At 44.5% G+C, this 12,557-nt stretch overlaps 1 protein-coding gene across 2 annotated transcripts in view; it reads left to right on the forward strand.

Moving 5' to 3' along the window:
• Positions 1–9,574, forward strand: part of LOC310855580 (uncharacterized protein) — a gene marked incomplete at its 5' end in the record, with an annotated part of 31,311 nt that extends 21,737 nt beyond the window's left edge. For both annotated transcript variants that reach the window (XM_083760645.1, XM_083760646.1), the window contains one exon: positions 9,022–9,574. In XM_083760645.1, the coding sequence (XP_083616771.1) occupies positions 9,022–9,481 (460 nt within the window). In that variant the 3' untranslated portion in view covers positions 9,482–9,574. The remainder of the gene's footprint in view (positions 1–9,021) is intronic.
• Positions 9,575–12,557: the final 2,983 nt, after the last annotated feature.

The raw sequence follows: 12,557 nt of genomic DNA on the forward strand, positions 1-12,557 counted from the left end.
TGCAGCAAAACAACGTGCTGCTGCAGAGGTAATGATACTAATACTACTGTTACTACCAGGCTGCAGCACAACAACATGCTGCTGCAGAGGTAATGATACTAATACTACTGTTACTACCAGCCTGCAGCAAAACAACATGCTGCTGCAGAGGTAATGATACTAATACTACTGTTACTACCAGGCTGCAGCAAAACAACATGCTGCTGCAGAGGTAATGATACTAATACTACTGTTACTACCAGGCTGCAGCAAAACAACATGCTGCTGCAGAGGTAATGATACTAATACTACTGTTACTACCAGGCTGCAGCAAAACAACATGCTGCTGCAGAGGTAATGATACTAATACTACTGTTACTACCAGCCTGCAGCAAAACAACGTGCTGCTGCAGAGGTAATGATACTAATACTACTGTTACTACCAGGCTGCAGCACAACAACATGCTGCTGCAGAGGTAATGATACTAATGCTACTGTTACTACCAGCCTGCAGCAAAACAACATGCTGCTGCAGAGGTAATGATACTAATACTACTGTTACTACCAGCCTGCAGCAAAACAACATGCTGCTGCAGAGGTAATGATACTAATACTACTGTTACTACCAGCCTGCAGCAAAACAACATGCTGCTGCAGAGGTAATGATACTAATACTACTGTTACTACCAGGCTGCAGCACAACAACATGCTGCTGCAGAGGTAATGATACTAATACTACTGTTACTACCAGCCTGCAGCAAAACAACGTGCTGCTGCAGAGGTAATGATACTAATACTACTGTTACTACCAGGCTGCAGCACAACAACATGCTGCTGCAGAGGTAATGATACTAATGCTACTGTTACTACCAGCCTGCAGCAAAACAACATGCTGCTGCAGAGGTAATGATACTAATACTACTGTTACTACCAGCCTGCAGCACAACAACGTGCTGCTGCAGAGGTAATGATACTAATACTACTGTTACTACCAGCCTGCAGCAAAACAACATGCTGCTGCAGAGGTAATGATACTAATACTACTGTTACTACCAGCCTGCAGCACAACAACATGCTGCTGCAGAGGTAATGATACTAATACTACTGTTACTACCAGGCTGCAGCAAAACAACATGCTGCTGCAGAGGTAATGATACTAATACTACTGTTACTACCAGGCTGCAGCACAACAACATGCTGCTGCAGAGGTAATGATACTAATACTACTGTTACTACCAGGCTGCAGCACAACAACATGCTGCTGCAGAGGTAATGGTACTAATACTACTGTTACTACCAGGCTGCAGCAAAACAACATGCTGCTGCAGAGGTAATGATACTAATACTACTGTTACTACCAGCCTGCAGCACAACAACATGCTGCTGCAGAGGTAATGATACTAATACTACTGTTACTACCAGGCTGCAGCAAAACAACATGCTGCTGCAGAGGTAATGATACTAATACTACTGTTACTACCAGGCTGCAGCACAACAACATGCTGCTGCAGAGGTAATGATACTAATACTACTGTTACTACCAGGCTGCAGCACAACAACGTGCTGCTGCAGAGGTAATGATACTAATACTACTGTTACTACCAGCCTGCAGCACAACAACATGCTGCTGCAGAGGTAATGATACTAATACTACTGTTACTACCAGCCTGCAGCAAAACAACGTGCTGCTGCAGAGGTAATGATACTAATACTACTGTTACTACCAGCCTGCAGCACAACAACATGCTGCTGCAGAGGTAATGATACTAATACTACTGTTACTACCAGCCTGCAGCAAAACAACATGCTGCTGCAGAGGTAATGATACTAATACTACTGTTACTACCAGGCTGCAGCAAAACAACATGCTGCTGCAGAGGTAATGATACTAATACTACTGTTACTACCAGGCTGCAGCAAAACAACATGCTGCTGCAGAGGTAATGATACTAATACTACTGTTACTACCAGCCTGCAGCACAACAACATGCTGCTGCAGAGGTAATGATACTAATACTACTGTTACTACCAGGCTGCAGCAAAACAACATGCTGCTGCAGAGGTAATGATACTAATACTACTGTTACTACCAGGCTGCAGCACAACAACATGCTGCTGCAGAGGTAATGATACTAATACTACTGTTACTACCAGGCTGCAGCACAACAACATGCTGCTGCAGAGGTAATGATACTAATGCTACTGTTACTACCAGGCTGCAGCAAAACAACATGCTGCTGCAGAGGTAATGATACTAATGCTACTGTTACTACCAGGCTGCAGCACAACAACATGCTGCTGCAGAGGTAATGATACTAATGCTACTGTTACTACCAGCCTGCAGCACAACAACATGCTGCTGCAGAGGTAATGATACTAATACTACTGTTACTACCAGGCTGCAGCACAACAACATGCTGCTGCAGAGGTAATGATACTAATACTACTGTTACTACCAGCCTGCAGCACAACAACATGCTGCTGCAGAGGTAATGATACTAATACTACTGTTACTACCAGGCTGCAGCACAACAACATGCTGCTGCAGAGGTAATGATACTAATACTACTGTTACTACCAGGCTGCAGCAAAACAACATGCTGCTGCAGAGGTAATGATACTAATACTACTGTTACTACCAGCCTGCAGCAAAACAACATGCTGCTGCAGAGGTAATGATACTAATACTACTGTTACTACCAGCCTGCAGCAAAACAACATGCTGCTGCAGAGGTAATGATACTAATGCTACTGTTACTACCAGCCTGCAGCAAAACAACATGCTGCTGCAGAGGTAATGATACTAATACTACTGTTACTACCAGGCTGCAGCAAAACAACATGCTGCTGCAGAGGTAATGATACTAATACTACTGTTACTACCAGGCTGCAGCAAAACAACATGCTGCTGCAGAGGTAATGATACTAATGCTACTGTTACTACCAGCCTGCAGCAAAACAACATGCTGCTGCAGAGGTAATGATACTAATACTACTGTTACTACCAGGCTGCAGCAAAACAACGTGCTGCTGCAGAGGTAATGATACTAATACTACTGTTACTACCAGCCTGCAGCAAAACAACATGCTGCTGCAGAGGTAATGATACTAATACTACTGTTACTACCAGCCTGCAGCACAACAACATGCTGCTGCAGAGGTAATGATACTAATGCTACTGTTACTACCAGCCTGCAGCACAACAACATGCTGCTGCAGAGGTAATGATACTAATACTACTGTTACTACCAGGCTGCAGCACAACAACATGCTGCTGCAGAGGTAATGATACTAATACTACTGTTACTACCAGCCTGCAGCAAAACAACATGCTGCTGCAGAGGTAATGATACTAATACTACTGTTACTACCAGCCTGCAGCAAAACAACATGCTGCTGCAGAGGTAATGATACTAATGCTACTGTTACTACCAGGCTGCAGCAAAACAACATGCTGCTGCAGAGGTAATGATACTAATACTACTGTTACTACCAGCCTGCAGCAAAACAACATGCTGCTGCAGAGGTAATGATACTAATACTACTGTTACTACCAGCCTGCAGCACAACAACATGCTGCTGCAGAGGTAATGATACTAATGCTACTGTTACTACCAGCCTGCAGCAAAACAACATGCTGCTGCAGAGGTAATGATACTAATGCTACTGTTACTACCAGCCTGCAGCAAAACAACATGCTGCTGCAGAGGTAATGATACTAATACTACTGTTACTACCAGGCTGCAGCAAAACAACATGCTGCTGCAGAGGTAATGATACTAATACTACTGTTACTACCAGGCTGCAGCAAAACAACATGCTGCTGCAGAGGTAATGATACTAATGCTACTGTTACTACCAGCCTGCAGCAAAACAACATGCTGCTGCAGAGGTAATGATACTAATACTACTGTTACTACCAGGCTGCAGCAAAACAACGTGCTGCTGCAGAGGTAATGATACTAATACTACTGTTACTACCAGCCTGCAGCAAAACAACATGCTGCTGCAGAGGTAATGATACTAATACTACTGTTACTACCAGCCTGCAGCACAACAACATGCTGCTGCAGAGGTAATGATACTAATGCTACTGTTACTACCAGCCTGCAGCACAACAACATGCTGCTGCAGAGGTAATGATACTAATACTACTGTTACTACCAGGCTGCAGCACAACAACATGCTGCTGCAGAGGTAATGATACTAATACTACTGTTACTACCAGCCTGCAGCAAAACAACATGCTGCTGCAGAGGTAATGATACTAATACTACTGTTACTACCAGCCTGCAGCAAAACAACATGCTGCTGCAGAGGTAATGATACTAATGCTACTGTTACTACCAGGCTGCAGCAAAACAACATGCTGCTGCAGAGGTAATGATACTAATACTACTGTTACTACCAGGCTGCAGCAAAACAACATGCTGCTGCAGAGGTAATGATACTAATACTACTGTTACTACCAGGCTGCAGCACAACAACATGCTGCTGCAGAGGTAATGATACTAATACTACTGTTACTACCAGCCTGCAGCAAAACAACATGCTGCTGCAGAGGTAATGATACTAATGCTACTGTTACTACCAGGCTGCAGCAAAACAACATGCTGCTGCAGAGGTAATGATACTAATACTACTGTTACTACCAGCCTGCAGCAAAACAACATGCTGCTGCAGAGGTAATGATACTAATACTACTGTTACTACCAGACTGCAGCACAACAACATGCTGCTGCAGAGGTAATGATACTAATACTAATGTTACTACCAGCCTGCAGCACAACAACATGCTGCTGCAGAGGTAATGATACTAATACTACTGTTACTTAGCCTGACACTCAGCCTGAATTTTCATTTCGTTTCACTCCATTATTCAGTCTGAACGCCCTCCCTACTACAACCGTTTCTGGGATGGGCGTTGCCAAAGAGGCAGTCTTCGGTGATTGGTTCATACCAACCAATCAGAATAGTAGGAAAGCAGATGGCATTGTGTCAATCATGTGGCTATGGCTAACCCGTTTGCTAACCAAACAAACACAGCCAACGAGCGCTACTAGTATGTAAACAAAAGCGGTAAAATATGTCGGATGATGATGTTTATAAAACCTCTTCAAAGAAACTATTTATCATACGTCGATTTAATAGCCAGATTGATACGGCTGTGAGTTACCGCAGTGGGGGCAGCCATGTTTGTTTGTGTCTGGATGGCACTGTTGTTTGACGTCATCGAGTTGAAACGACGCTGATTCGTCGGTTGGATTTCCAACCGAGTCTGAGACCTCCTTCGGGAGCGTCACCAGACCCTAAATCGCCTGAACATCATTTTTTATTGTGGCTAGCGATTCAGGGGCTGGAGCCAGGCTAACTGTTACTACCAGCCTGCAGCAAAACAACGCGCTGCTGCAGAGGTAATGATACTACAGCGTTGGGCAACTTTGACGATGGAGAGGGGCCACTATATTTCCATGCTCACTCCAGAGGGGCCACAGTGCATGCATGCCGATCTGCAAGTTCAAAACGCGTCGCAATGCGACGCGTTTTGAACTTGTAGATCGGCTACTTTTTTAAATACATTTGAATTGAAATCCTAAATATTTTTTTTTGCTATTTTTAATTGGGATCCTGAAAAGTAATTTGAACTAAATACAAATATATTGGACATTAAAAAAAGACAATAACATTATTTGTAATACTACTCAGCAAGCTACTAATTTAGACCTCCAGACCTCCCAAAACAAACTGGTCAGGCTCCTCAGGCTCCTCACCCCCCCGAACCCAACTCACCCCTGCCCACTTTGACAGGCTGGAATGGCTTAGGGTCGACGACAGAGTACAGCATCTTGCAATGGGTCTGGTCCACAAGATTCGATACACCACCAAGATACCCATGTACCTGTCTAAATACTTCCTTAATGTAAACGAAGTCCACACCCACAACACCAGAGGGAGTGCAACAAACCATGTACAACCCAGATTCGGCACAAACAAGGGACTAAATTATTTTCGCTCCTATGCCACCAAAATGTGGAACGCCCTACCAACAGTCATTAAGACATGTGAATCCCTTGACTCCTTCAAAACCGCTCTCAAAGGGCACCTACGGATGGCTGCAATTCGAAACTGGCCTCTGTAAAATCTGAATCCCCCCACCCCCCCCCCCCATTTTCCCTCACTGTATATTGTATCTTTTCCCTTTTTTGCTTCCCATATGATGAATTCCTGTTCTGTACTTTAGCTACATAGAAATGTCTATTTGTATGTCTCTAAATGTCTGTATGTCTTTAAATGTTTTGATGAATTGAACAATGTGGACCCTGTTGTAAACAAGTGTAATGCTTAATTGGGTCGTCCACTCACAGTTGACAGTCTTTGTATTGAGTTTGTGCTTAAAATGTACTGTAAATTCTACAAACTGTTAATAAATATTTCAATCAATCAATCAATAGACTGTAAGTAATTAAAGCGGGTCATGTTTGGATGTTTGGAATTGTAAACAGCTGAAACCAATAACATATCAGTGTTCCGAAATTAATCTGAGGGCCACATTATGTGAAGGTGGGGGCCGCATGTGGCCCCCGGGGGCCGCCAGTTGCCCATGTATGGATATTCCTACAACCAGACTCAAAACCAAGGGTGACCGACCGTGCATTTGAAGTTTTCTGACCTGAGATCAGAGGTTTCCACTGGACACACACTGGTCTGATTAACCCATTCTGACCTGAGATCGGATTCATACGAGGTTTCCACTGGACACACACTGGTCTGATTAACCCATTCTGACCTGAGATCAGATTCTAAAGATGTCAGTCGTTCTTCGATTCTTCAAAAATAGCAGACCTACAAGCTCATATGAGCTTGTAGGTCTGCTATTTTTGAGTGGTGCAACCACTCCTACAACCAGCTTGCAATGTCCTCGTACGTGTTTGTGTGTCTGTGTGTGTGTCTGTGTGTGTGTCTGTCTCGTACTTGTTTGTGTGTGTGAGCATGAGTATGTGACTTAATAATAGCAGTAGGGGGCGCCAGAAACAGTGAGAGGGGTAGTGACTCTAATGAGAGAGAGTGAGAGAGGTAGTGACTCTAATGAGAGAGAGAGATAGAGAGAGAGAGAGAGAGGGGGGGGGGGGGGGGGGGGGGGAATTGCACCACTCAGTTCACACGTGTGTGATTTTTCAATAGCTAAAGCATAACATGATGCCGACACCAAAATGGGTTCCCGTTCAGAATGGGTTTTAAGAAATTGTTAAAAACGTATTTATTTTTCGTCAGCACTTTATTTTATGATTTATTTTTTACTTGATTTATTTGCATCTCAATGTTTTACCTTTTATTGTTTTTTTTGTTTCATGCCCTTGTTTTAAAGGAGAATTCCATGTTAGAATGCTTTCTTATCTTTCTTACCTTTCTTTGTAGTTGTTACGTCCCCACCAAAGAGGTCCAGGTGTTATTTTGTGCAAAAACTCCTTATTGGCTATTTTCCCTACCATAAGCCCTCAATGAATTGCATTGCATTGAATGGGAATTGAATGGGGCTATGGGGTGTTATGCTAGTTCGCTTATTTCCATCGAAAGAAGTAGTAAAGTGTGCCGCTTGGGTTATTATTTACATTATGAAGAGAGGATACATACAAAGAAATTATAATTTTGAGCGATGGAAATAAGCGAATTAGCACAACACCCCATAGCCCCATTCAATTCCCATTCAATTCAATGCAATTCATTTAGGGCTTATGGTAGGGGAAATAGCCAATAAGGAGCTTTTGCACAAAATAACACCTGGACCTCTTTGGTGGGGACGTAACGACTACAAAGAAAGGTAAGAAAGCCTTCTAGTGTGGAATTCTCCTTTAACATGATTGTTTTTACCTTGTTGTACAGCACTTTGTAACATTGTTTCGAAAGGTGCTCTATACATAAAATGTACTTACTTACTTACTTACTTACTACTACTAGTACTAGTAATACTAATACTACTGCTACTTCCAGCCTGCAGCAAAACAACGTGCTGCTGCAGAGGTAACTAGAACTGCACTCTGTCGAGTGCGTACTTGCTTCTTGCGCACTAGTAGGCCATGGCCTACTAGTGCGCAAGCAGAGCGCGCAAGTACTTTCGACCGTTACAAACTGTCAAATCTCAGTTTCTCTGTGAAGGAACGTTTGAAATGTTGAATTACTAGGTTTAACTATTTGCTACCTACCTACTTTATGCATGTACAAAAAGTAGTATTATTAAGTATGGTACAAGTTTCTATCTATAAAAGAAATACAGTTTTATCGATTTAGAACTATTCTGGATCCCTTTTTATTGTCTCAAAGAAAAATAAGTCATCGATATCCGATGAAAATATTAAGTGCCAGATTACATTACATGTACTGTATACACAGGAGCATTACCTTTGATCCTCCCGACACTAAAACATGTCATTATGTCACCATCGAAAACCAATTACACCCTGGCATTGGTTCCTTTAATCCACATCTTTATTACGTCATCATTGAGAGCTAGTTATACCAGTTAGTTCTACCAGTGCCGGGTGGATTAACCCATTCTGACCTGAGATCAGATTCTAAAAATGTCTTCTACATCCTGACAGTTTTCCATTCTGACCTGAGATCAGATTCTAAAAAATGTCTTCTACATCCTGACAGTTTTCCATTCTGACCCGAGATCAGATTAAAAAAAATGTCTTCTACATCCTGACAGTTTTCCATTCTGACCTGAGATCAGATTCTAAAAAGTGTCTTCTACGTCAGTCGCTCTTCGATTTTTCAAAAACAGCGGACCTACAAGCTTGTAGATCTGCTATTTTTCAATATCTAAAGCATAACACAATGCTAACAACCAAAAGGGGTTCCCGCCCAGAATGGGTTAAAGGAACTGCCTCTATGTATACAGTATGTAATTTGTAAGTTGATTAGCGGTATACTGTAGTTATACTTTGCGCCGTATGCACCGTCCCAACATATTCGATAAAAACAACACCGTGTGAATTAATGTTATTCTCCTCTCTCCCCCCACCCCCCCCCCCCCTCCCAAAGGCTTCTGGGAGTTCTGGAAGCGCAGCAACAACAACAACAACAACAACAACAGCCGCCACCACACCACCGCCAACACGTCCCGCCGCCGCCGCCGCCGCCGCAACAGGCTCCTCCTCCCACCCCGCTGCAGCTCCAGCTCCAGCCCACGGACCTACAACCGACCAATGAGCAGCCGTTGGAGACGCAGCAGCAGGGGGCGCTGCAACAACTCCCGCGGCGCTCCAATAACCCGTCGGTCGGTACCGCCACGTCTTCGCCACCCCCGGAGGAGGAGCCCGCCGAGACGACGCACGATAACGGCACTTCCTCTTTCCGCCCCGATCCTCCTCCTCCTCCTCCTCCGCTCCCCGCCACCCCCGCTGTCCCCCCTGGGGGGGGCGCCGTCGCCACGGCGAACGGACCGCTGCAGCGGCCGCGGAGAGGCAGAACTGTGGACCACAGGAGACGGAGGAGGCGCTGAGGAAGAGGAGGAGGAGGAGGAAGAAGGAGGCCATGATGATGATGATGAAGGCCTCCTCCGCGCGGTCTCTATGACTGTCAGAAGAAGAACCGCCACCACCGTGATATAAAACTATAATAATAAAACAGCTAGACCGACAAGCCCACGACGTGGTGTTCGTGTTCGCCGCGTCGTCCTAAGGGCTTGTATGTCGGGTGTCGTCCTCCTGAGGGCTTGTAGGTCTGGTGTCCTCCTGAGGGCTTGTATGTCTGGTGTCCTCCTGAGGGCTTGTAGGTCTGGTGTCCTCCTGAGGGCTTGTATGTCTGGTGTCCTCCTCCTGAGGGCTTGTAGGTCTGGTGTCCTCCTGAGGGCTTGTATGTCTGGTGTCCTGAGGGCGAGCGCAATGTCGCAAAACAAACAAAAGTACGATTCAGACTTTCCGTGTGAAACGCGGACCCGGTTATACTCGACGCATGCACGCACGCACGCACACACACACAGTCACACACACAGTCACACACTCACGCACGCACACACAGTCACACACAGTCACACACGCACACGCACACACACACGCACGCACACACACAGGGTCGAGCATTGTTGAACTTGCTGTCAAAACGTCTTGCTTGAAATCATGTTCTTCTTTCCTTTGTTTTTTGTTTTTCTATTGACGCTGTTGTAAACGACATGTTGTGAATAACATGTTGTAAATGACATGTTGTAAACGACATGTTGTAAACGACATGTTGTAAATAACATGTTGTAAATAACATGTTGTGAATAACATGTTGTGAATAACATGTTGTAAATGACATGTTGTAAATAACATGTTGTAAATAACATGTTGTAAATAACATGTTGTGAATAACATGTTGTGAATAACATGTTGTGAATAACATGTTGTGAATAACATGTTGTAAACGACATGTAAATAACATGTTGTAAATAACATGTTGTAAATGACATGTTGTAAATAACATGTTGTAAATAACATGTTGTAAATAACATGTTGTGAATAACATGTTGTGAATAACATGTTGTAGATAACATGTTGTAAACGACATGTAAATAACATGTTGTAAATAACATGCTACAAACTGAGATTTAGTCTTAATCTTGCCTTACCCCTTATCCCTAAACGTATAGCCATGTTTTAAGAAACTAACATTGTTAAATAGTTCAAATAGCCGATCTTAACAAAAGCTCACAACATATCCATGTGGATCAGCAAGTTGGAACTATTTCAAAATGTGTTTTAGAATAGTCACATCCTGCTGCCTGGGTGGAACTATTTCTAAATGTGTTATAGAATAGTCACATCCTGCTGCCTGGGTGGAACTATTTCTAAATGTGTTATAGAATAGCCACATCCTGCTGCCTGGGTGGAACTATTTCAAAATGTGTTATAGAATAGTCACATCCTGATGCCTGGGTGGAACTATTTCTAAATGTGTTATAGAATAGTCACATCCTGCTGCCTGGGTGGAACTATTTCTAAATGTGTTATAGAATAGTCACATCCTGCTGCCTGGGTGGAACTATTTCTAAATGTGTTATAGAATAGTCACATCCTGCTGCCTGGGTGGAACTATTTCTAAATGTGTTATAGAATAGTCACATCCTGCTGCCTGGGTGGAACTATTTCTAAATGTGTTATAGAATGGTCACATCCTCCTGCCTGGGTGGAACTATTTCAAAATGTGTTATAGAATGGTCACATCCTCCTGCCTGGGTGGCGTTTGTACGTTTTTTTCCCCCACATTCTGAAATCCCACCCACTTTTCTTCGTTGTATCGCTTATCGTCAAATAAGAACTGTGTTCCAGAAATAAACAAAATGATCATCCCGGCAGCCTCGACTTCATTTGGACATGAAGAATCAACTGACTGTGTGTGAGGCGCCCGTCTGCTGTCTATGCCACCGCCTAGGGCCTAGGGCCTAGGGCCTAGGGCAGGGTTCCCCAATAGGCGGCCCGCGGGCCATTTGCGGCCCACAGAGCGACCCCTTGTGGCCCATGAAAGAATTTAAAAAAAAGGGGTTTTTAAGGGTCCCAGATATAAATGGCATTAAATGGGGGTCAGTAGCCTATGCATGTCAAACTGGGCATCCTTTTCAAATGGGGTCTTGCCCTGAAAATGAATTTTCAGGGCAAGACCTCGACCTCGCGCGTGCCGACTCGGCCCCCAGCCTGGTACGCTAGTCAAAATATGGCCCTTGAGGAAAATTAATTGGGGAACCCTGGCCTAGGGCCTAGGGCCTAGGGCCCAAGGAGAGTTGCTAGAGCCCCCCCCCCCCCCCCTCCAAAAAAAGTCCTCAAAGCCACGCATCCATCAAGCTTTGAACTGAGGAGATTGCACTTTCCGTTCCAGAGATAATGTCCAAAACATCTTGAAAACGGCCACTTTGGCTTTCATTGATTTTGGCCATTATCGCTGTTTTTTCTTTAACCCATTCTGACCTGAGATCAGATTCATACGAGGTTTCCACTGGACACAAACACTGGTCTGATTAATAACACACTAAACACACAGGCTAGGAGGGTTAGTTGGTGACACAGAGTATAAAGTTCACTTTGGCCTGACTGGGAGAAATCACTGATTGTACTATATATATAACAATGTCGGCGGATTTTGTTAATTTTCGCCAGAAAACGGACGATACAGAGACACCTCCCCCACGACAATACCGCCGCCGAGGCAGTTTATTTTTGGACCACGATGCTCATTATGAGACTATTATTCTAAGATGTTGTTCTCCATAGAGGAAGCAGGTGAGAGGAACCCTGGGGATGAGCGAGTGACATCACAGGGGAGAGGAACCCGGCGGATGAGCGAGGGGAGAGGAACCAGGGGAGAAGAACCCTGGGGATGAGCGAGTGACATCACAGGGGAGAGGAACCCGGCGGATGAGCGAGTGACATCACAGGGGAGAGGAACCCGGCGGATGAGCGAGGGGAGAGGAACCAGGGGAGAAGAACCCTGGGGATGAGCGAGTGACATCACAGGGGAGAGGAACCCGGCGGATGAGCGAGGGGAGAGGAACCAGGGGAGAAGAACCCAGGGGATGAGCGAGTGACATCACAGGGGAGAGGAAC

This window comes from Protomyctophum parallelum, assembly GCF_964188405.1.
Source record: "Protomyctophum parallelum genome assembly, chromosome: 3".
NCBI lineage: Eukaryota > Metazoa > Chordata > Actinopteri > Myctophiformes > Myctophidae > Protomyctophum > Protomyctophum parallelum.